Genomic DNA, 27908 nt, shown 5'->3' with positions numbered 1-27908 from the left:
TATTGTGGAATAAAGAATCATTTAGGCTGTTTGTATCTTCTGTGACAAATTTGTTTTGTCCTGAATACACCATATTTTTGTTGGGTGTGAGTGTCAGCACTAGTCATCCTCTACTATCTCTTTTTTGTTATTCATCTATTAGTACTGAGTTTTGTCAGGCTATAGCTCATCATAGCTGAATTCATTCCTAATACATAAGCATGTATATCCTCCATCAAGGCTAAGTAGTTAACAACCAGCTTTTATTTGATCTTTCTCTGGTTCCAGTTCAGATGCAAATTACAGTTCCATGCCCACAAACCTCCTTCCTCTTCCCCATACATTGTTTTGTGCAATGTTCTCAGTAAAGAAACAAAGATTAACCAAATGACTTTTCTCCTCTTTGCAAGTTAATTAATTGCTGAACTTAGTGTGTAATGTTTATTCTTCTTGAAGAAGCAAATGCAAAATGAGTTCTGTACTTTCTACAAGTACAGTATTGTTTCAAAGACATGTTACAATATTCATTATTTAAACATTGTCAGTTAAACCACTTGCTTAAATCATATGACAATAAGGCATAGGAGCACAACAGGGCCATTTTGCTCATGGGGGGAGTTGAGGACTGCAGATGCTGAAGATCAGGGTTAAGAGTGTGGTGCTAGAATGATTTTTACAACCATTTGAGGATGGTAACAGTCTAGATTTTAATAGAATTTAAAGTCCTCCTTGTGGTGGGATATGAGCGCATAGCCCCAGAGCATTCCTGATGAAGGGCTTATGCCTGGAACATTGATTCTCCAAATCATCGGATGCTGCTTGACCTGTGATTTTCCAGCACCACACTCTGCCATTTTGGTCATTGGCTCTACCATTCAATAAGATCATGGAGGAAAATCTGCAAGTCATCCTTAATCGTAAAGTATCATTAGAAAAGCTTGGATTCTGCTTTGGGTGAAGCAGATTGAGGCAAAATGTAATAGAGACGTATAAGCTTTTAAGAGGTTTAGATAACATGGACAAAAAAAGCTGTTCCTGTTAATTGAATATGCAAGAAATATGGGGTATTGATTTTAGAGCTCTGTGTGGGGCAGTGTGAGGACCATGGTTGCTCATGCAACCATCTGCCTCAGATATTTTAGTATGTGGAGATAGTGATTCAGAGGAAACAATGATGAGTACTTAGAAATAAACCCACAGGGCCTCGAAGAGTAGGAGAATGGGTCTGATTGTGTTGTTGTACAAAGGGCTGGCATGGACTCAATAGACTAGATGACCTCCTTCTGTGCCTTAATGATTATCTGGTGCTTGTTTTCTAGGCTGCTAATTCAAGCTGGATACGATGTAAATGTCAAGGACAATGATGGGTGGACACCACTGCATGCTGCTGCTCACTGGTGCAAAGAAGAAGCCTGTAGAATTCTTGTGGAGAATTTTTCTGACATGGAAGCTGTAAATAAAGTGGTCAGTTGTTTTTAATAAGATGGTTTTCATTGTTTGAATAACTTGTAAATATCTAAATTTTTGCACTTGGGTCTTGGCTGTGTACAGTGCTCAACGGTTAGCATTGCTGCCTCACAGAGCCAGAGACCCGGGTTCGATTCCCACCTGAGCCTACTGTCTTTGTGGAGTTTGCACATTCTCCCTATGTCTGTGTGGGTTTCCTCTGGGTGCTCCGGTTTCCTCACAATCAAAAGATGTGCAGGCTAGGTGAATTGGCCATGCTAAACACTGTCAGGTCCATTAGGGGTAAATGTAGGGTATGGGAATGGTTCTGGGTGGGTTACTCTTCAAAGGGTCAGTGTGGACTTCCTTGGCCAAAGGGCCTGTTTCCATACTTGCAGGTAATTACAGTACAGGAGGTGGCTGTCTGGCCTGTGATGTCTGCACCAGCTCTCTGAATAAGCAGTTCAGGTAATCCCAATGACACCCCACTCGCTGTAACCTTGTATGTTCCTTTCCAGATTACAATCCAATCCAGCTTTTGAATGCTTTGATTAAAACTGCTTTGTTCAAATTTTCAGGCAATGCATTCTAGATTTTAACTACTCGTGAAAATGTCTCTTATCAACACTCTCAATCTTGAGTTTATATTCTTTTGTTCTTGATCATTTTTCCAGAAATAGTTTACCCCATTCCTCTTTCCATGCCCTTTATTTTGAATACCTATATTAAATATCTTCTAAACCTTCTGCTTACTAAGGAAAATTTACAACTTCCCCTGTCTATTATCATATCTGAGTTCAGCCTTGGAATCATTCTTATGAATCTTTTCTCAACCTGTTCTTCCACCTTCAATATTTATGCACATGTACACACAAGTTCCTTTGTTCCTGTGCCCCCTGTAGAATTGTACTCATTGTTTTACGTTTTTATTGCTTGGTGTTCCTCCTACCAAAATGAATCACTTCACACCACTTTGCATTGAATTTCATCTGCCATTTGTCCACCCATTCAAACAACTTTTCAATACCTTGAAGGTTTATTCTTCCTTTCTCACCATTGACAATGGTTCTGCGTTTTGTATTAGCTGCATATTTTGAAATTGTACCCTATGCACTAAGGTCTGGCATTACTATGCATCAGGAAGAGTAAAGGGCCCAGCACTGACTTCTGGGGAACTTCACTACAAACCTTTCATCCATCTGTTTGCTTTCACTCAGTTAATTTCATATCCATGTACTACTATCCCTCTCATGAGCTGTAACTTTGCTAACAGGGCAGAACTTTCAAATGTCTTTTATAGATCCATGCACAATATTAAGAGCAATACTCCCATCAATGCTCTGTTAGTTAATCAAAAATTGAAGCAAGTTATTTATATACAATTTTGCATAATGAATCTATGCTGGCTTTCCTTGGAAAGTAAATATCAATTTTGTCATGCATTATTGTTTCTAGAAGCGTTACACCACTGAAGTCCCTTACTTGCTTAGCTTATGTTTACGCCAGTTTTTGAAAAAGGATGTAAACATTTGCAATTCCTCAGTCTTCTGACATCACCTGTAAGGAAAGTTTGAAAATTCTGAACAGTGCTTCTGCAATTTATTTTCTCTCACTTCCCTCAGAATTTTGCTATGCATTTTATCTGTTTCTGATGCCTTCTCAGCTTTTAAGTGTTGACAATCTATCCACAACAATTTCCTTAGCCATTTTAAATGCTTCAAATGACTGAATTACCGAGCCTTTTACCTTGATCTGGGTAGCTTGTTCCTTGGTAAAGACAGAAGTATTATTTAGTACCTCAGCAATGTCCCTACCCATCCACATGTAAAACTGTTTTGGTCCCTAATCAGGCCCGTTGATCTTTTGTCTAGATTAGAGTGGTGCTGGAAAAGCACAGCAGTTTCGGCAGCATCCGAGGAGTAGTAAAACTGTTGATCCTTTTACAATTTAGGGTGTAGGTTTGCTCGCTGAGCTGTAGGTTTGATATCCAGATGTTTCATTACCTGGCTACGTAACATCATCAGTGGCGACCTCCCAAGTGAAGCGCAGCTGTTGTCTCCTGCTTTCTATTTATATCTTTCTCGTGGATGGGGTTCCAGGGGTTTGTGGTGATGTCATTTCCTGTTCGTTTTTTGAGGGGTTGATAGATGACATCTAGATCTATGTGCTTGTTTATGGCGTTGTGGTTGGAGTGCCAGGCCTCTAGGAATTTTCTGGCATGTCTTTGCCGAGTTTGTCCAAGGATAGATGTGTTGTCCCAGTCGAAATGGTGGTTTTTTTCATCTGTGTGTAGGGCTATGAGGGAGAGGGGGTCGTGTCTTTTTGTGGCGAGCTGGTGTTAGTGTATCGTGGTGGTTAACTTTCTACCTGTTTGTCCTACAAAGTGTTTGTGGCAGTCCTTGCATGGAATTTTATAGATGACGTTGGTTTTGTCTATAGGTTGTACTGGGTCTTTTAAGTTTGTTAGTTTTTGTTTGAGAGTGTTGGTGGGTTTGTGTGCTACTAGGATTCCGAGGGGTCTCAGTAGTCTGGTTGTCATTTCTGAAGCTTCTTTAATATATGGTAAGGTGGTTAGGGTTTCTGGCTGTGTTTTGTCTACTTGTCATGGTTTGTTCTTGAGGAATCTGCGTACTGTGTTTTTTGAATATCCGTTCTTCTTGAATATGTCGTATAGATGTTTCTCCTCTGTTTTCCGAAGTTCGTCTGTGCTGCAGTGTGTGGTGGCTCGTTGGAACAGTGTTCTGATACAGCTTTGTTTGTGTGTGTTGGGATGGTTGCTGGTGTAGTTGAGTATTTGGTCAGTGTTTGTCAGTTTTCTGTATGTGCAGGTTTTTAATTCTCCCTTGTCCTTTCTTTCTACTGTGACGTCCAGAAATGAGAGTTTGTTGTCAGTTTCTTCCTCCTTTGTGAACTTTATGCCTGTGAGGATGTTGATGATGATGTTAAATGTCTCTTCTATCTTGTTTCGTTTTGTGATGACAAAGGTGTCATCTACGTAGCGAACCCAGATTTTTGGTTTGATGATTGGTAGGGCTGTTTGTTCTAGCCTTTGCATTACCGCTTCTGCTATGAATCCTGATAGCGGAGATCTCATGGGTGTGCCGTTGGTTTGTTTGTAGACTATGTTGTTGAAAGTGAAGTGGGTGGTGAGGCACAGGTCCACTAGCTTCATGATGTTTTCGTTGGTAATGTGGTTGGTGTGTGTGTGATGGTCTGTTCTAAAAGTGTGATGAGTGTTTCCTTTGTTCGGTCGATGTTGATGGAGGTGAACAGTGCTGTTATGTCATTGCTTCGTCTTCCTCTATTTTGGTGTTTTTGATGATTTTTAGGAATTCCTGAGTGGAGTGGATGGAGTGCTGTGACTCTTCTACTAGGTACTTCAGTCTTGTGTGTAGTTCTTTGGCCAGTCTGTAAGTTGGTGTTCCGGGTAGTGAGACTATAGGTCTGAGGGGGGCTCCTGGTTTATGGATTTTTGGTAGTCCGTAGTATCATGGGATTATGAGATAGTAATCATTTATCTGTTGGTAAATGATCCACTTGTACCACCTCATTCCTAGGGCCAGCTTTTACAGTGGTTCTTTTCTCACTGAACTGGAAACATGCTCCTGTAGAAAATGTTCCTGATCATACTTTAGGAACTCTTGCATCCCTCTGACCATAATGCTGCTTCTATATTAGTCTACATGTGGGTAATCTTTAAAGTCTGCTCTTATACTATTTTATAATTCCTGCAGCTATCTGTAATTTCCTTTGAAAATTGTCCTTTTACAACTTTCCCACTACTTAGTATCTTGTAAACTTAAACCAAGCAATTTTCTTTGTTGTTCCGTCCTAGCCTAATTGATTCTCTTCTTGAGCCCTCTGACTGTCCTCAATTTCGAACTGTAATTTCTCCTTAATCAATACGGCCACATCTCCATTTCTTCCTTTCCCATCTTTTTAGATTAGATTACTTACAATGTGGAAACAGGCCCTTCGGCCCAACAAGTCCACACCGACCCGCCGAAGCGCAACCCACCCATACCCCTTACCTAACACTACGGGCAATTTAGCTTGGCCAATTCACCTGACCTGCACATCTTTGGATTGTGGGAGGAAACCGGAGCACCCGGAGGAAACCCACGCAGACACGAGGAGAACGTGCAAACTCCACACAGTCAGTCGCCTGAGGTGGGAATTGAACTCAGGTCCCTGGTGCTGTGAGGCAGCAGTGCTAACCACTGTGCCACCGTGCCACCCCTAATCTTCTGTTAGCAATCCCTCCCCCACCCCCCACAGCCCTCCCAAAAAATAAATGCAGCTAGTAGATGGAGTTTCTCTGGCTGCACTTGCCAGATGAGCTATCACTCTTCTCAATGTTCATGACAGAGTACTATTTAGAAAGTTGGGTGCACTGAGATACATCCTGTTCCAAATGCCTGTTTCCTCTTGATTGTTTGGCAGTCACCTATTTCCCCTCTCCCTTTTTACTCTTAAATTGAATATCAACAAGCAAGCTACTGAAGAAGCTGTCCATTTCACGTTGAAATATATTTTGCAAAGGCTGCTGAACCATCACTTCTGGTCCTCACGAAATCAATTTTTAAAAGATTGAATCCAATGTGATTGTTTACAGCTGGAACAAATGAATCTGATTCGCCTGCTTGCTGAACTTTTTTTTACTGTTCAATCATCTTATTCAGAGTTTCAAGGAAAGGAGGTCATGTTAGCAATCCAGTTTGAAAATGCTTTTCAACGAATGAGCAGTGAAAGGCCTTGATTTTTTACACATGAAACTCGTCATGTATCATGTGCCATTGTAGCATCATTCTCTTTGTGGTAACAGATGTTGATGAGAAAAATGCTACGAAAACAGGCTGTTTCTTAGCTGATCAAATATGTCTGAAAATGACCTTGGATTGTCATTTATGATTTTTTTCCTGAAAGATATTTGGAACATGACTATTTACTTCAGTCAGAATTTAAAAGATGTTGGCATTTATGTCCCAAGAAATATACCACGTAACAAAATATTTTCACAATGAGATAACAGTGGAAATTGCATCTGTTCAGAATATGCTCACTTTTTAAAATTTCTGTAGAGTACATCTTATATCTATTCTTAATTTAGCTTGATGTAAAGTTTTGAACACTTCTTCTACACAGTTTTCTATCAATTGGTGATGTGTAGACTCTGCTGTAACTGTTCTTTTGCTGGACACAAGGTACAGTCTCGAGCAACCAGATGTTTACCTGTTCCTGTTGTTCTCTTAACAAATACTTAATCTTTTTGGCACTTATTTTCTCCTTTCCCTTAATTGCCCTAGTTAACACAACTGAAAATGCCAATGTAAAAATTGATTCACTGTTTCTCTAATGGCAGTTACAAAGAGCTAAGTTGTGTATACTGTATTTGCAGGGTCAGACACCTTTTGATTTAGCAGACGAAAGTATTATTGAGCTTTTAGAGGAACTCCAGAAGAAACAAAATATTGTAAGTGAGTTATTTTTGGATTTTCTTCCCCTCTTTGGTAACATTTAGCTTAAAAAAAGTGCATTCAATTAAACACTTTGATTTTATCAAATGTTATTCAAAACAAATTTAAAAAGTTCATCGTGTACAATATGAAATTTATTGTCCATGTGAAGACAAAATGAGCAACTTCTTAGAACGCTGTACAAATCTGGTTTTGGATTGCAGAACCATTCTTTGCTTTATACAAGTATGCAGAAAATGAGCCAAATTAAATCTTCTATCATGTAGAATTTTTGATTTGTTTTAAAGCTTGAATGCAAAACTGTTTCACATGCTCTTCAAATGGTCATTCAGCATTTTGCTTGGACTGTCTCACAACTCCTGCATAAACCCATTTCTAAGAGTTTGTGGATCTTGGCTGCCTTTCCAGCTAATTACTATATGCATATATAATCCCTTTCCCTGAACCGTGCCACATGTTGAGATTTTCGAGTTAATATGAGCCTCTCAGACACCATTTGACTTTAGAAGAACTAATTTGATAAATGTGACTTTTCTTTTAAACAAATTGTTCAGACTCTTTGAAATATATCAGCTTTTTGGAAGTTTCAATGTTAATTCCAATTAATTTTCTCTTGAACTACAGCTCACTTGTGGCCACAAAATAACTGTAGCATTGTCTGTTTAAGCCTCCTTTGCAAATATCTCAGATTGCTTAGGGCATTTTGCACTAGTATTTCCTATTCAACCTTGGCCGACTGCAGTGAATTTTCATGCTTATTTGCTTTCCAAATTCTTGGCCAGTGGTGGCAGAGGCTGCCCCCATGACCTAAATTTTGGTGACCCTTCATCCCAGTTGTTTTGCTATATTTTGATAGTACATAGCAGACATCTGATTGCAACTTCACAATCTCTGATTTTTAGCTGGAATCATTTTTTTTTCTTAGTACTGTTAAATCCAAAGTAAGAGTTTCAATATTTTTGTAAAAATACTTATTTTGTAATGATGCCACTATATCGGTTAACCAGAAATAAACTCTCCAATCACCTGTTGTTCCAAAAGGTTATTTAAAGCTGCTAGACACAAGTGCAGAAATAGCACCTAGTATCTGAGTTCTTTTTAAAATTATGACTGGATATCTGAAACTTTCAAAATTCCAATTATTGGCAGTGTTCTATCAACATATTTCCTTTTTTTGGAGCAGAGGCTGCACTATATAGATATGTCATTGAACCAATTACAAAGCAGCAAACTTTAGTATTTCAGGATCCCTTAAAATCACAAACTGGTACTCTAGGTGTAGAAAGTATTACTGAGGGTGGTCAGGCTGAATGGATGTACCTTTCTTCCTGAATGACAGCCATAATTAAAGTAAAATTTTTAGTCCAATTCTTATGGTGTCAAAGGTTTTCTTCACTTTCCACAAAGTGTCTTTTTCCCTCCAGGCGTAATACTGAATTCAAGGATTGTCAACATTGACAGCTTTAATGTAAATGCAGGACCTCTCAGCCTAATGCTATCAGACTTTAAACTAATCTCTTATTGCCACAAAGTCCAGGAATGTGCTCATTTTTGTAAAAGTGCCGAACTACACCCAGGGCCTATTCTCCTTTTCTAGTGCAGCTGAATACCTTTTGCAACTAGAAGATGAAAAATTTTTTGGATAAAAGGGTACAGGTAAAACAAATTCATCCATCATCGCAGAGTAACAGATTGATTTGATGAATGAAGAATTCAGTCGTTAATTTAAAAAAAGCCTTGAAATGTTGAAAGTTGAATTTTTGAATTAGTCAGTGTCTGCCAGTAGCTGTAATATAATCTGATTTGATACGAAGTCTCCTATGATAGAACAGTGAATTCTCTGATCCATTTGTAACTATGCGGCAGAGAATTCTATGAGTGAAGACAAGATTCAGTCTGTCTGGTTTTCACTCTCTGAAAACCTGCCTCGGTCCATACTGTCTTTTACCATTGATCAACATTTTGTTGGTTCGAAAAGCTATTTAATTAATATTTCAAATTTATTACTGACATCTAGGAAATGAGTATTCTATATATTGGAACTTGTGTTCCATTCAAATGATATGTTTTAGTATTGGAGTTTAAATTTGAAAATAATTCTCCAAATGACTTAACTTGAAAAACTTACATTTTAAAGAAGCTTGGTTCTGAAATATGGGTTAAACTGCAGGAAAGATAAATTTTTGAGATAATATGAAAACAGTGACTACAGTTCAAATGAAAGCAGAAATTATGAAGAAACTAAGCAAGTTTGGCAACATCTGTGAAGAGAAAACTGAATTGGTTCAAGTCTAGTTCTGCAGAACTTTGCCTTTTCTCTGCAGATGTTGCCAGATCAGCTGCATGTCTCCAGTGATTCCTGTACCTGTTTCAGATCTTCAGCATCCACAGTTCGTTCTTTTGTATTACTGTGATTCAAATGTAGTTTCTAACTGAAGCATTTTATGATTTTTTTTGACATTGTGATATAATGCAAGTTGATTTTAAATTTCCAGGGCATTCTGGAATCAGAGAATGAACATCAGTATCAGTAATAATTTTAAAAAAAATATAGGTTACCCTGAAGGCAGTTAGGTAACAAGGTTAAAAGTAGGACATAAAAGATAGTCATTCCTGATGAAGGGCTTTTGCCCGAAACGTCGATTTTCTTGCTGTGCTTTTCCAGCACTACACTCTTGACTCGAATCTCCAGCATCTGCAGTACTCACTTTTGCATAAAAGATAGTGCCTTGTGGATTGCTGCCAGTGCCATGTGCTTGTTTGAGGAAACATAGTAGGAAGAATCAAATGAATACATGGCAATGAGGCGAGTTTCAGATTCCTGCTCCATTGGGACTGATTCTGGGGCGGTGGGTCTTGTACATACTGGACGGGCTATGCATGGGCATGGCCACAACTGACGTCCTGGGGGGGAATATTGGTTAGTGTGATTGGGAGGGTTTAAACTAAAATGGCAGGAGGAAAAGAACTTATACATGGAAACAGATCACAAGTAAACAAGGACAAAATCAAAAGACTGTAGAAATGAAAGTGACAACCAAAGCATTCAAGAGCAAGAATAAAGCAAGGCCAGAGTGCAAAATAATGCAAACCAGACTAAGAATGTTAAGAAGGCATGCCTTAACACTTTGTGTTCAGAGTAAAGTGAATGAATTAGTTGCACAAATAGAAATAAACTGATATATAGTTAGAATTACAGAGAAAGGTTGCAGAGTAAGTGGGGATGGGAACTGAATATCAAGGGTTTTCAGTTTTTAGGAAGGGTAGACAAAAAGGAAACATGGTTAGTTAGCATTGTTGATTAAAGAGGAAGATAATACAATTGTGAAGAAGGATATTAGCTCCGGTGAAGTGGGAAGTCTATGCCCGTAAAACTTGCAGATAGCAAGGATTTGATGTTCTGCGGATATGATGGCAGTGGTTAACTGAGATTGTATTTATGCAGTGAATATGAAATTACAGTTGTTATACATTTTTAAAATCTGACATTGTAGTTTGGTTTCTTCTATAGCTTCGTACTGAGAAACGAGCTGTGAGATCAACACTCATTGAATCAACTGTAAATTGCAAAGTCCAGGCCAAGCATTTGAGGTATTTAAATTATAACAAATGCTCAGTTTTGTGTTAACTTTTAAAAGATCCACAACAATCGACTGTTGGATTTTAATACATATCAATAACTTGTGGGAACCTTTCTGTAAAGTTTATCTTTGTCTCCCTATAAACCACTGTTTCCAGACATAGAATTAAATGGTAGCTAGTTAAATAATGCATGATTTGGAGATGTCGGTGTTGGACTGGGGTGTACACAGTTAAAAATCACACAACACCAGGTTATAGTCCAACAGGTTTAATTGGAAGCACACTAGCTTTCGGAGCGACGCTCCTTCAGTCACCTGTTGAAGGAGCATCGCTCCGAAAGCTCGTGTGCTTCCAATTAAACCTGTTGGACTATAACCTGGTGTTGTGTGATTTTTAACTAAATAATGCATGTGTTTGAATACTTGAGCATTTTGTAACAACCCATAAGTTAGCATAATGTGAACTAATTTGCTTTTGAACCTTCTTCCTCTGGCTCTATATTTTGCAGCTGTTCTAATTTTATATGAAAATCATACATTGGACAAATCAAAATGTTATTAGATCGTGCCTGTATTCTGGGTTTGTTCAAGCTCAATGTGCCTCACATCTGTTTTGCTTAAGTAAAAAAGCTTTGGGGGCTATCTCTGGGTTCAGAGGTCTGAGTTCAAGTCCTGTCTGCTCCAACTGTGTGTCATGATCTCTCTGAACAGAATGATTAGGAAAGAAAAGGTTGGGGTGAATTGAACTGAATTGAATTGAATTTATTGTCACGTACTGAGGCAGTGAAAAGCGTTGTCTTGTGAGCAATACAGGGAGATCAGTATAGTTATAAGTAGCATAGACAGTAAATAATAGGTAAACAGCGGCAAAAACAAAAAGAGGTACAAGTAAATGTTAACCATTTGTGAGTTCATTCAGTATTCTAAGAACAGTTGGAATGAAACTGTTGCGAAACTGGCTGGTGCATATATTCAGGCTTCTGTACCTTCTTCCCGATGGTAGAGGTTGTAGAAAAACATTGCCAGAGTGTGATGGACCCTTAAGAATGCTGGCGGCCTTTCCTTGACAGCGGAATTGGTAGGTGGGATGTTGGCCTTTGTGATTGTCTGGGCTGAGTTCACCACTCTCTGTAACCGTCTCTGATCTTGAAATGGTACAGTTGCCATACCAGAAAGTGATACATCCAACAGAATGCTCTCGATGGCGCACCTATAAAAGTTGACAAGGTTATTCACCATCATGCCAAATTTCCTCGGCTGCCTGAGGAAGAAGAGATGTGGTTGGGCCTTTGTAACCAGTGCATTCACATGAAGAGTCCAAGAAAACCATTCCCAGGAGCTTGATACTCTCCACTTGTTCCACCTCTGTGTTGTTAATGTGTAGTGGGGCATGAATAACATCCTGCTGAAAGTCAATAATGAGTTCCTTGGTTTTGCTGGCATTGAGAGTTAGGTTGTTCTCAGTGCACCGTTTTTCTAGGTCTTCCACCTCCCACCAGTAGACTGTTTCATCACCATCTGAGATTTGACTGACTATGGTGATGTCAGTGGCAAACTTGTAAATGGCGTTGGTCTGGTATTTAGTGATGCAGTTTTGGGAATACAGTGAGTGCAGTAAGGGCTGAGTAGACCCCTCCGGTGGGCTCCAGTGTTGTGTTAGTAAGAGATCTTCATTGATTGTGGCCTGTGGGTCAGGAAACTAAAGATCCAGTTGCAGAGAGAGAGGCTTTGTCTGAGATCACTAAGTTTAGTAATCAGTCTCGAGGGGATAGTAGTGTTGAAGGCTGAGCTCTAATCAGTGAGTAGGATTCTTATGTAGCTGTTCTTGGTGTCAAGATGTTCTAAGGAGGAGTGAAGGGCAAATGATATGGCATCTGACATGGATCTGTTGGTCTGATAGGCAAATTGAAGTGGGTCAAGAGTAGTGGAGAGGCTGATTAATGCCATAACCAGCCTTTCAAAGCACTTTATGGCCTCCAAAGTTAGGGCAGTAATCATTGAAACGTGCTGCATGAGCCTCCTTCGGCACAGAGATGATGTTGGCCTTGTTGAAACAGGCAGGAACAGTGGCCTGCTGCAGGGAGAGGTTGAAAATATCCAAAACAACCTCTGCCCAGATCTTTCTAGATTTTTCTGGTTGTTCACGGAGTGACTTGATGTGTTAGTTCTGTGAAGCTCCTTCTTATCAATGAAAAGCCAAGATTTCTATAACTGTTTTTGGGCGATCCATTGATTTGTTGACAAAATAGAAGTGGATTTCTTGTAAATCGGGATGCCCTGTGTAACAGAGATTTCTGCCTTCAAAGCATTGGACTAAACCACATTAAGCAACATATCCTTGATTTTGTGTCCATGTTGTTCCTTCCTTTACAATGCAGGCATTGCGACTTCAGTTCTGGTAAACTATTGCTTTCATGTAGATTACTTGGAACAGTGTCCTTGCATCCAATTTCTGTCTGACACTATGCTGGCTTCATATTATACCTCAATAAGGCTTTTGTATTTTTGTTCTTTAAGAAAGGCCATCTTAGGAATTCTTTTGTCTTAAAAGAATGTATTTTGAAAGAAATTAATCTTGCTTTCTTTGCTGGTTTATACCTCATATACAGATTTGTACAGCTGTGTGTACTCTCAGAAACCGATACTGCCTACAAATGTTCTTGTCTAGTGTTGCCTGGTGGATTTTCAATTAATTTTCCATATACCCGACACCAAACTATTGGAATCTGTTTCTAGATGGCAGCTGCTGCTGCCATGGTGAGAGAGTGCTTTTCCATTATGGAGTATTGCTTATGTTATTTCATGTAGCGTAAGAAACTGGTTGTGGATCAAGAATCAACAGACTTTTATTAAGAATAACTATTATGTACAAATATTATACACTTCAGGCGCTTACATTTCTGGGGTAATATTAAGCTGTTATGTTATAACAGTGAAGCATGTTTCAAGTGCTCGGAGACAAGGTGGAATATGAGATCTCTATGCCCTGAGGTCAAATGCTATGGTGCAGTGATGATGTCATGTGCATACCTGTTCAAGGTATACTGATTGAACTGGTTTGTTATGCCTCACAATCAAATTTCAGGCTGCTTTCAAGTGCTAAAAAGTGCAGTCATTTATAAGTACAAAATTTGGGATTCATTTTTCTTTTTCTACCAAGCTTAGAACTTTTAGAGGATTTGTTTTGAAGTAGTTTATTTGTGGATTATAAAAAGTACCTACATTATACAAATATTTAAGTATCTATTAAACCAACAAGATGAACTGCTTTTTGGGGCCCACTAACTTAATGTTTGTCAATGGTGTACATCATGTAGCTTTAGTTTGCCTCACCATGCATCAAAAATTAATTTTTAAAAATTATTTTGTTTATTAATTTTTAAACTTGTTTTGATTTTCTTCCATCACCTGATTTTGTTGAATTTTTAAATCACTTCGAGAAGAAAAACTGGAGAAATAATTTACCTTTCAAATCCATAGCAAAAGAAGTTGCCCATAATGAGCCTTTCTAACACTGTTTCAGTCACTCTGAAAAGGTGCGCGTACATAGTTAATGGCGAGAAACTTGCTTTTTTTCCTCTATCAGCACGTTTGACTTTTGGAACTTTTGTTTGGTTGTTGTCTACGTATCCTGTGACATAACATTGGGATTTTGCACTGATCGAACAGTCTTGCTGCACATTTCCTAAACTTACTAAAAACAACTATTTTGCAGCAGTTAGAAATTTTTCCAGTGTGTTCCATCTTGTCATAGATTGCATTAATTCATGAAATCAGCTGTTTGAAATAATTGTCCTGTTAACTGATTTTGACTTGTTTTCTCATTATTACAGTAAAGACACCATCTTTTCTGAAGTAAAAGAAACAAAGCGTAAATTGTCTGATCGAGAAAAACTCAATGAAGAAAGTAAGAAAGATGAATCCAGCAGTTCCAGTTCTGAAGAAGAGGATGATGCCTCTGACTCTGAGTCGGATGTAGACACAGGTAAGCCCGAAGAAAAATAGCTTAACAATAGAGGAAATCCAGGAAAAATTTTTAATGCTTGATTTTCAAAACGTGAGGTTAATTTTGTTTTCCTTTATCTGTCAGTTCTGAGTAATTTCAATTACAAGGCCATATAATAAAACTTTGTTCTCTGGATGTTTAATTGTAGTACAATTTAAAAACAAGTTATTTCTTGTAGTTGGAAACAAATTCCAATTAAGTACTCATTATGAAAATCAACTTTATATAATGTTACAGACAATATTATAGACGTTAACTCCTATAGGTACACGATCAGTCTCTCCCTGCTATTTGACAGTGCTTTATAGGTAGTACCCCTCACTGCTCTTTTTACATGCCTTACAACTCATAGTTTCTAAGTATGCATGATTTTTATTTTAATGAAAATTACCAACTTTTCAGACAGTTCACTGCATACCACAAATTGCTGTGCAAAATGTTCCTGCAAAAAGAACCTGTTCATTTTAATTCCTACCCACAGTCACACAGTATCTCAGCTGAAATTCTAATTAGTGATTTTAAAAGGATTTAGAGCATTTCTACTTTTTGTATTGTCTCTTAGAACATTTGATTGTTTTTAGTTGGAAAGAAATTACCAGAATTGTAAGGTGGTAAGTAGAGTACTTTTGCAATGAAGTGTCAGGTACAAAATTTCATGTTTGCATCCATGTGCTCTGGTTTAAAGCAATATTTGTCGCCTCAAAATTTGGTTAACTTTTAAATTATTCAGTTCATTATATAGTTTAATAGTCACAGTTTTTCCAAATCAGTATTACAGGTTTGAGAAAATTAGCTCTGTTTTGAATGGCCTTGAAATTATCTGCATTTAAAACTCTGATAGTTACATGCTGAAATTTATAAAACTTGCCTCTGAAAACAGTTTCTCTTAATACAGGTTGAGCCTCTATTACGCAGTGTTCTCTAGTATGTGAAACTCGGTGATCCAGCAACCACACTACTACATGTTGCTTCCTGCTGCTCCTCTTCCCCCGCCTCCCCCACACCTCCACAGACACACCAGGAAAACAAAACAAAATCTCCCTGCCGCAGTGCAGATTTGAGATTTGTAAGTTTGATAGTGACAGTGAGCACTGAGTAACACATAGTTATTACTAGTTACAGACTGGCTTTACTCATCAATAACCTGGTTAAATTCCCTCCCTTAGTTAACTCAATAGTTCTATTAAGGTATTGTGACTTAAGGGAATGTATGTTTGTTTTAAACCATATAGTAATCAAACATTAACTTTCTTAATTGTTTCTCTATTGTTATATCTTTTTAACGTTTTCCAATCCACCACAAACAGCTTGCCCATCATATCTTCATATTTACTTTGGTTTAGATTTAAGGCCATAGCTTTGTATTGAACTATATCCTTTCAAACTTAATTTATTTTTATAATCCTTTGCTTCTCACTCAGGACTCTGAGATTACTGATGTGCTCTTACTCATAGCATAATACCAAATATAAAAATAGCCTTTTTTGTATTTACTTCTTCATGCTGCACTAGAAAACCATCTGATGTACATCCAGCAATTCAACCTTTACAGCACTGGTGCTGGTTAGATTTACGTTGTCTACATATAATATGTATATAATAGTTAAAAATCACAATACCAGGTTATAGTCCAGCAAGTTTATTTGGAAGTACAAGCTTTCAGGACAATGCTCCTTCATCAGGTAGCTAGTGGGGCAGGATCATTGAACACAGAATTTATAGTAAAAGATCAAAGTGTCATACAACTTAAGCAATGTATTGAGCAAACCTAGATTGCTGTTAAGTCTTTAATCACTTAGAATGGGGATGCAGGTTTCGATTGATTAATATTTTCAGCATTTATATGAATGATTTGGGTGTGAACATATGAGGTACAGTTAATAAGTTTGCAGGTGACACCAAAATTGGAGGTGTAGTAGATGCCGAAGAAGGTTACCTCAGATTACAACAGGGCCTTGATCAGATGAGCCAGTTGGTTGAGGAGTGGCAGATGGAGTTTAATTTAGATGCATGTGATGTGTTGCGTTTTGGAAAGGCAACTCTGAGCAGGACTTATACACTTAATGGTAAGGTTCTGTGGAGTATTGCTAAACAAAGAGACCTTGGAGTGCAGACTCATAGTTCCTTGAAAGTGGAGTCTTGGGTAGATAGGATATTGAAGAAGGCATTTGAGATGCTTCCCTTTATTGATCAGAGCACGGAGTATAGAATTTGGGAGGTCATGTTGTGGCTGTACAGGACATTGGTTAGGCCACTTTGGAATATTGTGTGCAGTTCTGGTCTCCCTCCTAATGAAAGGATGTTGTGAAACTTGAAAGGGTTCAGAAAAGATTTACAAGAATATTGCCTCGGTTGGAGGATTTGAGCGATAGGTAGAAGCTGAATAGGCTATTCCCTGGAGCACCGGAGGCTGAGGGCTGACCTTATAGAAGTTTTTAAAATCATCAGGGGAATGGATAGGATTAATAGACAAGGTCTGGATTGGGCGAATCCAGAGCTAGAGGACATAATTTAGGGTGAGAGGAGAAAAAATTAAAAGGAACCTAAGGGGCAATATTTTCATGCAGAGGGTGGTGCATGTATGGAATGAGTTGCCAGAGGAAATGGTGGAGCCTGGTACAATTACAACATATAAAATATATCTGGATGTGTACATAGAAAGGGTTTAGATAGATATGGAGCCAGCGCTGGCAAAGGGGACTAAATTAATTTGGCATATCTGGTCGGCATGGACAAGTTGGACCGAAGGATCTGTTACTGTGCTGTACGTCCCTGTGACTCTATGACTCTATGTAAATTCCAGAACATCATCTGAGTCAGTCCCAAGATAACAAGGTTTTATTATAAAAAGTGACAGCTCAGACAGTACATGAAAGATATGAGGTTTACAGGTTGTCTATATCCCATCCTTGAGTCAGACTGGTTCTATTTCCAAAGTAGGAATTTGTAAAATGCTACATGAACTGACTGCCTACAGATAAAGTGCTTTTTGAACAAAATAGAATGTATCTAGCAATACAAATCTGCAAATGCAAATTCATCTGTAGACCTGCAGGTGTGATGGAATATGTGCCTTTGAGAGGGCTGCGCGTGAATGTGTATGTGTGTGTGTGTATAAGAGAGGGTCTGTGTGAGTGTCATTGTGTGTAAGAGTATGTGTGTGTGTACAGTGTAGTGGGATCATCTGTACTGTGACATGAATCCAAAATCCTGGTTGAGCTTATCTTTGTGGGTACCAAACTTGCTATCAGCTCTGTTTGGCAACTGTGCGTTGTTGCGTATCCTGAAGTCCACCTTGGAGGATGGTCACCTGAAGATCAGAGGTCGAATGTTGTTGACTGCTGAAGTGCTCCTGACTTGGAGGGAACATTCCTGTCTGGCGATTGTTGCGTGGTGTCTATTCATCCGTTGTCGTAGCATCTGCTTGGTCTCATGAAGATACCACACCATGGGGCATCCTTGACTGCAGCGTATGAGATAGACAGCATTGGCAGAGTCACATGAGTACCTACTGCACATGTAATGGGTGGGTCCCACATGTAAAGGTAGTATTCATGTTGACACTCTGACATGTCTTGCAGTGGTGGCCATGATAGGGTTGTCTGGTGTTGTGGTCGATGTCCTGAAGGCTGGGCAATTTGTTGCAAACAGTGGTCTGTTTAAGGTTTGACAGTTGTTTAAAGTGAGAAGTGAAGGCGTAGGGAAGATGTTGGTGAGGTGCTCATTCTCATTGGTGATGTTCTTTGCACCCTGCAAAACATTGTGTAGTTTCTGTACTCCCAGGAAGTACTGGAAAACAAGCAGTACCATGTCAGTTGTATCCCGTGTCTATCTCCTGAGTAGGTCATTATGGTTTCTCACTGTGGCATGTCAGAATTGGCTAACAATGAGTTGAATATCGTAGCCTGCTCTTATGAGTGTGTCAGTTGCATTTCTCCTCATCTTGTTCTTAGAAGATGGCTGTTTTAGTATGTTTAGGGTGGAATCTGGAAGTTATCTGTGAGCTGGTGGTAAAGTGAGGTACTGAGGTGCCTGACCTTGATGGAGATGTGAGTGCCCAGGAACGAGAGTGATTCTAAAGAATTGTACATGCTCAGTCTGATGGTGGGATGTAACTTGTTGATATCACTGTGTAGTTGTTTCAGTGACTCCTTGCCATGAGTCTAGAGGAAGACAATGTCATCAGTATATCTGCTGTATTGTGCTGGTTGGAGGTCCTGTGCGCAAAGAAGTCTTGTTCGAACATATTGGGATGCAAATTTGGTCCCCATAGTTGTTCCATGTGTCTGCATGAAGAAGTGATTGTCAAAGATGAAGATGTTAAGATTGAGGATGAAGTGGATGAAGCAACATAGACTACGCTGAGAGATTTTGCTGTTACACTTCTTGCAAACTCCTCAATCATCATGTATAGCAACTCTACAGGCACCATAACCTTGAAATTGAGATAGAGTCCATGTTCTCAGCTTGCACTCAAGGTACAGCATTACAGTTACAAGACACTGCCAAGTAGATGAGGCCATGCACGCCAAGAGCAAGAAACTTGAGAAACCTGGCATCACCACCAGCAGTAGCCAAGCCTCCCCTGGCACCACAGTTGAAAACTGTACCACCACGGGGAAATTAATCATCAACTTATTGGACAACACCCTTCAACCAAAAGAGATTGAAGTTCCCAACCCAGTGCTCAATTTTTGCCCCACCACCAAAATGGATCCTGTTGGTCTTGTGGCAAACACGGGGAATTCATGAGATGAATGAAACTCTAGGAATTCTTCCATGACTCAGCAGCAAGCCCAGTGAGACAACTGATGAACTGAAACAGTCGTCAGAGAGGTCAGTAATGGAGGGACCAAAGGAGGAGTTAACTTGGATTAACTGGGGCTAACCACTGCCCTGGGCTTGATATACATGCTCAAACCATCAGGAAATGTCTAAAAGTCAGATTCATCAGCCACACCCACAAGGTAGAGCAAAACATCACCTGATCACAACACAATGCCATCCATGCTCTCAAGACAAATTGCAACATTGTCATCAAACCAGCAGACAAAGGAGGAGCCACTGTCGTTCAGAATAGAATGGACTTCTGCAAGGAACTGTGTTATGAGGTGGCAGTGAAACCTTCTGTTAATTAAAACAAACCCCAAGAAAAGCTCAACTTACATTGTACTCTGTTAAAATGAATGACAGAGAACTTCCAAATTCCACAATTTAAAGAAAATATTATCAATTTATTTTTTAACTCTAAAAGTGAACATTAAACAACAATTCACCACTCTTAAACTCCCCCCCCCACTTCTCTTAACCGCTTATTTTCTGCCTCCCAACTCTATAAAAATGTACTGTTTCAATAAGACACTTATTAAAATTACATCAATTTAATTTCAGCATCACGCAGCGGCTATCATCCTTAGTATCTTTCTTCTTCCAGCTGGTGATCTCTCTGGGACGTCGGCTTTCTTTTTACTGCAAATATATTTTGTGTGAAAAAGAACCTTTAAGAGAGAGTATTTCCTAATTTCTGGATGTGTTGATGCTAGTTGCTCTATCTCCAATTTTCAAAATGCTTACTTTTTTTTATCCCCAACTTCAGATTGTCGCATTGGTTCGACATTGACAAAACAATAACTTCAAACTATATTGGGTTTTAGTTTCCTGGGGCATAATTTAAACTGGTTAAATTTGAATCGTTGTCAAAACAGCAACCAACTGTTATCCATTTCACAGTCAAATGTTACATTTTCAATATTCCAGTACACTCTGAGACTGCTGTCTAGTCATTTCACACCAGTGCTTGTAAACTGTTGGTTCAGAGCAGTATTCATTCTCTCTTCAACGTACAATATTTGCCTTCAGCATCAAAGCAAGTTTACCAATAACTGAACAACCAGGAATGTTATAGGCAACTACTAGCCGATCCGACCAAAGTACATACCTGTGAACTAAACAGATCAAGACTTTTGATCCAATCCTTCAGAGTACCATACATATTCTCATGTACATTTCGCGTAGGGGATTTCTACTGCCTTCTGAAAATATACATAGCCAACACACCTGGCGTTTCATCAGGCAACAAGACCCTGTGTGAGAACCTCTCTGGCTGTGTCGAGGGTATATTCAAACCCATTGTACAGGGGATCCCTAGTTTCTGTCGCGACATTACAGATTTCTTCCAGAAACTCAGCATCCATAGGCCAGTCGAACCAAGACCATTCCTTGTCACAATGGATGTTTTGGCATTCTGCATCAGCATCCCCACAACAGTGGCATCACTGCAAAGCCTCAGTACTCAATACCAAAATCTACCAATCTCCAGGCACCATCCTACAACTCATGTGCTTCATCCTCAACCACAATGTTTTCGCCTTTGACACAGTTTTTTATCCAGACACATGGAATAGCCATGGGGACCAAATTTACACAACAAAATGCTGATATTTTCATGCGCAAGCTCAGACAAGACGTTTTAGCTGCACAGGACTTCTGAGCAATAGACAACAGATACATTATTGACACTTCAATTCCTCGTTATGGGTCCAGAGGAATGATAACTTGTCATATGGATTGACTGCTGACAGATTGTGTGCTTTTTGAACAAAATGGAATGTAACTAAAAATACAAATCTGCAAATACAATTTCACCCCATAGACTTGTATATGTGCATGTGCGTGTGAGAGAGAAAGGGGGACAGGGAAAATGTGTGTGTGTGTGGGAGAGAGGGAGAGAATGAGAGTGTGTGGGTACGTGAGAGTCATGAAGTGTATGACTTTGAGAGGGCACATGCGTGAGTATAAGTGTGAACACTTGTGTGCGTATCTGAGTGAGACAGGATGTATGAGGGGGCCTGAGAGAGTGTGAGATCATGTGTAAGAGTGTGCATGTATATGTGCTTATATGAGAGTGAAGTGTACAGACTTGTGGGGTCACATTAAGCGTGACATGAACCCAAGATTCCAGACTGGCCTGGGTACCAAACTTGGGTATCAGCCTCTGCTCAGCCACTGTGCATTGTTGCATATCCCAAACACCGCCTTGGAGGACAGTCACCTGAAGATCCAAGGCCAAATATCCTTGACTGCTACACAACTACACAGTGATATGAACAAGTTTCATCCCACCATCAGACTTACCATGGACTATCCTTTAGAATCGGTCTTCTTCTTGGGCACACACATCTCCATCAAGGATGAGCACCTCAGTACCTCACTCTACAACAAGTCTCTGATTAACCTTACGATTCTGCACTTCTCATGCTTCCACCCCAAACCTATGAAAACAGCCATCCTCTACAGCCAAGCCCTATGCATACACAGGATCGTTCAGATGAGGAACGCGATGGACACCTGAAGGTGTTTAAAAATGCCCTTATAAGAACAGGATACAATGCCCAACTTATTGTTAGCCAGTTCTGACATGTCACAGGGAGAAATAACGACCTCAGGAGACAACTGACAAGGTGTGCTTCATCATCCAGGAGCAGAGAAACTGCACCATGTTTTTCGCGGCCTGCAACACATTATCGATGAGGATGAGCACTTCACCAAGATCTTACCTATGTTTCTATCTCTTGTCTTTAAACAACTGCTAAACCTTAAACAGACCATTGTTTGCAGCAAACTGCCTAGCCTTCAGGGCAACATCGACCACAACACCATACAACGCTATCATGGCAGCCACTGCAAGATGTGTCCATATCAACATGAATACTACCATTATATGTGAGGACACTATCCATCACATGTGTGGCAGGTGCTTTTGTGACTCTGCCAATTTTGTCTACCTCATACGCTGCAGGCAAGGAAGTCGGGATGTATGGTATTTTGGCGAGACCAAGCAGACACTACGACAATGGATGAATGGACACCTTGCAATAATTGCCTGACAGGGATCTTCCCTCCCAGTTGGCGAACACATTAGCAGTCAAGGATATTTGGCCTTGGATCTTCAGGTGACTGTCCTCCAAGGCGGTGTTTGGGATATGCAACAACGCACAATGGCTGAGCAGAGGCTGATACCCAAGTTTGGTGCCCAGGCCAGTCTGGAATCTTGGGTTCATGTCACGCTTAATGTGACCCCACAACTCTGTACACTTCACTCTCATATAAGCACATATACATTCACACTCTTACACATGATCTCACACTCTCTCAGACCCCCTCATACATCCTGTCTCACTCAGATACGCACACGAGTGTTCACACTTATACTCACACATGTGCCCTCTCAAAGTCATACACTTCATGACTCTCATGTACCCACACACTCTCATTCTCTCCCTCTCTCCCTCTGTCCCACACACACACATTTTCCCTGTCCCCCTTTCTCTCTCACACGCACATGCACATATACAAGTCTATGGGGTGAAATTGCATTTGCAGATTTGTATTTTTAGATACATTCCATTTTGTTCAAAAAGCACACAATCTGTCGGCAGTCAATCCGTATGACATATTATCAATTCCTACTTTGGAAATAGAACTGGTCTGACTCAAAAGTTGGGATACAGACAGAACCTAACCTCACACCTTTAATGCATTGTCTGAGATGTCACTTTTTAAAAAAAGAACATTTTGTTACATCAGGACTGTGACTTGAAAGATGTTGTGGGATCTACATATTAGTCAAACGAAACCTGCTTCACCTGTGTGGAGTTTACACTTTCTCCCTGTGTCTGTGGGTTTCCTCTGGGTGCTGTGGTTTCCACCCACAGGTCAGGTGAATTGTCCAGAGTGTTAGGTGCATTAGTCAGGAGCAAGTATAAGGAAATGGATGGGTTACTCTTTGGAGAGTCAGTGTGGACTTGTTGGGCCAAAGGGGCTGTTTGCACAATGTATGTAATCTAATTTAATCTAATCTTCTAAGTGATTCAAGACTTAACAGCAACCTCGTTTGTTCAATGCACTGCATCAGTTGTATGACACTGTGATCTTTTACTATAAATTCTGTGTCCTATGATCTTGCCCCACTACCTGATGAACGAGCAATGCTCCAAAAGCTCATACTTCCAAGTAAGCCTGTTGGACTATAACCTGGTATTGTGTGATTTTTAACTTTGTCCACCCCAGTCCAACACTGGCACCTCAACAACATATCTATTGCTATGGACCAGGCCAGACCCCTTCAAAACATTTCAAGAAAGTAGCCCAGACTTTAACTGTGCTAGTTGTTTTGATCAGGTACAATGTGGATATTCCAGAAGATGCAGCTTGTCAAACCACTTATTTTAAACAAAATGGAATTTATTTTCAAGATTACCGAATGAAACACAAAGAGAACGGAATGCCGAATAGCTTAACCTATTCGAAAACCCAACTTAATTATGCTTTTCCAAATACATGCAACAATCCCGATAAACACCCCTTGGTTCAAAAGATATTATCAAACACGTGGTCTGACTGGAGAGATGTCAGAGAGAGAGGTGGCAGCATGGTAGTTTCCATCTTCCATGTTGCTGTTTCTTGGACCAGCAGCCTCAAACTGCCTGACTGCTCTCAGTGCATAGCCGGCCTGCCAAAAGCAAATCAAACCGGAGTAGAGCTGAGCTGGGAGAACTGGCCACTCTCCTTTCATCATACAAACATTTTTTCTACTGAGGCAGTATCTATTAGCTATAATCAAATTGGCCCAAAAACCCATCAAACCAGACTTTTCGGAAACACTGCTTTTACGACCTCTAGAAAAAAAAGCACAGTATAACTTTGTTAAAGGAGCAGCATCACCACTATATATATATATATTGAAGTCAGTCAATACTGCACTGCTATCGTGACATTCATATCAAATCTCTTGATTTGTTCTATGATCTTTTTTGCCGTAACTATTTGGTGACCTATAATCAACTGCCCTTGCTGTTTGTTATCTGCACCTGACCAGATTCTGCATCCTGCTGTTATGATCTAAGATGCTCTCTCATTAATTCTGATCCTGCTCCTTACTGTGAGCACTACTGCAACCACTATTTTTACTTAGCCTTCCCCTAAGTGAATGGCAGGTGTCTTTTCTCGAAGCTGAGGAAGCTCAAAACTAGCAGGCATATTTTTAAGGCAAGAGGTGAAAGCTTTAAAAAGGACATGAATCATAGTTCTGAAATTGTGAGCTCACGTTTTGGTGCACGTTAACCTTCTCTGCCTATTTTTATTTAGGCTACGTGAAGTGCTCACCTCTCCCCACATGCCACAGGATGGACATTTCACATTTTGAATTCCCATGTGTTAAGCCTACTTTCAGGCTATTCACTACAAATTTGAAAGTAAATCCTGATGAGTTGTGCCTTGAGCCTCAATCTATTGTTCACATTGCCAGTGTTTGAAATTGTTTGAGGAATCATCTGAGTTCTGATTGCTAACTTAGATTTTTATTGTTCAATATATCTCTTCATGATAAGCCATCAAAATATGTTTCTCTTTCTCTCTCAGAGAAATCAAAGCCATCTATCAAAAATAATATAAACAGCAAACTGAACAGCCGAAGCTTGCAGCCAGCTCCAACTGCAGGGCAGTCCACTCAATTCACAGCTACCACAACAACAAGAAAGGTGAAATGCAACTCTGATTCTGTGTTTTGTATAGCAAGGGGCAGGTGAGCACTGAATTTCTTTATGCAGGTAATTAGGTAATTGCCATAGACATCTGTATATTTTATTACCTTTTTTACATTTTTATCTGTGGGCGAAGTCATGGAGATCTTCTGGTGCAATTTATGATATTCCTGCTTTTGTTGCTTGCACTTGTTTTAAAGATTGGAACTTTTTTACATAAAATTATAATCAGCTTCATTAATGATTTGCATTCATCTTTAAGCCAAAACATTACCAAATATAAGGAGAGAAGTGAAGGCAGAGAAAGATCAAAATATTTGAAGGTTCAAAAATGGTAGTTATTAATGAGGCTGCTGAATGCTAACTGAGAGATTTAGTGGATTTACAGAATGAAATTCAGAGCGTTGTAAACATGCATGTTGTTGCTGGGATAAAAGAATGTGAGTGAGCAAGTGGGCAGTGTCCGAGGAACAGAGCTTTGAAGTAGTTGGATGTCTGGAAGGGATTTTTTTTAAAAATCCTGAATTATAATTTTGAGATGTCACAGGGCTAGAAACCAATCTCAGGAATGATAGATTAACAAAACCTGATGTGGGTTAGGATATGGTGAGGAAGGTTAAAATGATTTCACATTTGCCTTAATGCTGACTGTGTACTTTCTTTTTAAATCATGAAGAGATTTGAGGCATCATGTGAATGCAAGTTTATTGAGCTTCAGTTCAATAATTTCTTGTGTGATTGAAAGCTGGTTGCAGGAGCCATTTTCTTTTCTTCATTTTTAAAGACTGTGTAGTATCTTTTAAACCCTGTGACACCATTTTCCAAACAAAGAATTGTCATCAAAGTTAATCGTTAATCAAAACTGTATGAATCAAGATTTGCTTTGTTTTCAGATTATTAGCCCTTTTCTCAAATCTACTGCCAAAGATGAAGAAGGTAAAGATGAATCTCCAGCTTCTTGGAGATTGGGGTTGAGGAAGACTGGAAGCCATGATGCACTGAGTGAAATTAGTAGCTCCCAAGCACTGAAAGAGAAGGACTCATTTGGGATTATCCGATCTGCTTCAAGTCCACGTCTTTCAACCATATTTGATAACCGGGAAAAGGTACAACTTTTGAAATTTTTGTTTGCAGAGCATAGTAACAGATTTCTTTCATTGGTCGAAATTTTAGAATTGAATATTGTATCTGAGCAGTATCATTGATACATTTTCAGGCAAATGTTGCTTCCAAACAGCAAGTTGTAGTTTAAAATGTTGGCTAAGATTTTCTGATGGCCAGACTGCCATTATGCCAGTATAAATGGTCATTTTGCATGGGGACTCTGGAATACCCATTATAGCTAAATGAATTTTTCTGCTGGGTAATTTGTCTCTTCCTGAAACCTTCCAAAATTCTTCAGTTACATCAAAAACCTCAGAGAGTTCTGATGAAATTAAGTAAAATAGTTACTCAGGAAAGATTTGAATATGAAATACCTGAGTAACTATTCAACAAATCAATACTAATCTGGCAACCTACCTCTGAAACTCAAACTTGTCCTCAGCTGACCTCTTACACCCTACTCATTTGGTATTCTTTCCCTGTACCATACCCTCAAATCATCTAGTATTCTTCCCGTGGCAGTCTACTTATCTGGCAACCTACCCTGTTGACATCCTAACGTCACATTGGCTGTGTACTTGCTGATGCACAGCAATTGTCAAAGTGGCTGTCAGGGCATTTAATTTTCAGAATATGCAACTGACTGCTGTGAGAGGAGGGTTGCTGTTTGCCTACCTCCAACTGTTCCACGCTACAGCAGAACTGTCCAAATGAAGTACAGCTCTGCATTTCTCAGGGAGCCCTGAAATGTAGAGTTCCCAATTGACTGATGGTTTAGAAGTAGCTGTGACCACAGATTACTCATTGCAACTTTGTTTTTTTTTATTCATGGGATATAGGTGTCACTGGCCAGGTGAGCATTTATTGTCCATTCCAAGTGTGCAATTCTGGTCACCCTCCTATAGGAAGGATGTTGTAAAACTTGAATGGGTTCAGAAAAGATTTTCAAGGATGTTAGTGGATTTGAGCTATAGGGAAGGGCTGAATAGGCTGGGGCTGTTTTTTTCCTGGAACATCTGATGCTGAGGGTGACCGGATAGAGGTTTATAAAATCATGATGGGCTGGATAAGGTAAATAGACAAGGTCTTTTCCCTGGGTTGGGGCAAGTCCAGAACTAGAGGACATAGGTTTAAAATGAGAGGGGAACAATATAAAAGGACCTGAGGGGCAACGTTTTCACACAGAGGGTTGTGCGTGTATGGAATGAGCTGCCAGAGGAAGTGGTGGAGGCTGGTACAATTCCAACATTTAAAATAGATCTGGATGGGTTTATGAATAGGTGGGATTTAGAGAGTTAAGTGCTGGCACGTGGGACTAGATTAATTTAGAGTATCTGGTCGACATGGGCAAGATGGACCAAAGGGTCTGTTTCCATGCTGTGCATCTTATTTTATGACTCTAGTTGCCCAGAGACAGTTAAGAGTTAACTGCATTTCTGTGGGTCTGGAGTTACATGTAGGCCAGACCAGGTAAAGGCAGCAGATTTCTTTCCCTAATGGATGTTAGTGAACTAGATGGGCTTTTCCTGATCATCAACAATGGATTCATAGTTCTCATTAGACTCCTAATTTCAGATATTTATTGAATTCAAATTCCCCCATGACAAGATTTGAACCCAGGTCCAAGAACATTATCTAGGTCTCAGTATTATTACTAGGCTATTAATTCAATTGGAGGGAGACCAGAATTGCACACTAGGGATGGGCAATAAATGCTGGCCATCATCTGCCCTTTATTGGGATGTAGATTTTGAATTAGATTTGTGGTCACATG

General features: G+C 39.6%; 1 protein-coding gene across 3 annotated transcripts in view; it reads left to right on the top strand.

The window, feature by feature from the left end:
- Positions 1-27908, top strand: part of LOC132828413 (protein phosphatase 1 regulatory subunit 12A-like) — a 263395-nt gene that overhangs the window by 108875 nt on the left and 126612 nt on the right. For all 3 annotated transcript variants that reach the window (XM_060845496.1, XM_060845497.1, XM_060845498.1), the window contains exons 5-10: positions 1299-1443; positions 6824-6898; positions 10414-10493; positions 14317-14468; positions 24909-25027; positions 25924-26136. In XM_060845496.1, the coding sequence (XP_060701479.1) occupies positions 1299-1443; positions 6824-6898; positions 10414-10493; positions 14317-14468; positions 24909-25027; positions 25924-26136 (784 nt within the window). The remainder of the gene's footprint in view (positions 1-1298; positions 1444-6823; positions 6899-10413; positions 10494-14316; positions 14469-24908; positions 25028-25923; positions 26137-27908) is intronic.

Source organism: Hemiscyllium ocellatum, chromosome 26, assembly GCF_020745735.1.
Source record: "Hemiscyllium ocellatum isolate sHemOce1 chromosome 26, sHemOce1.pat.X.cur, whole genome shotgun sequence".
Taxonomy (NCBI): Eukaryota; Metazoa; Chordata; class Chondrichthyes; order Orectolobiformes; family Hemiscylliidae; genus Hemiscyllium; species Hemiscyllium ocellatum.
Note: the sequence above shows the minus strand (reverse complement) of the source record. Positions and strands in the feature narration are given on the sequence as shown.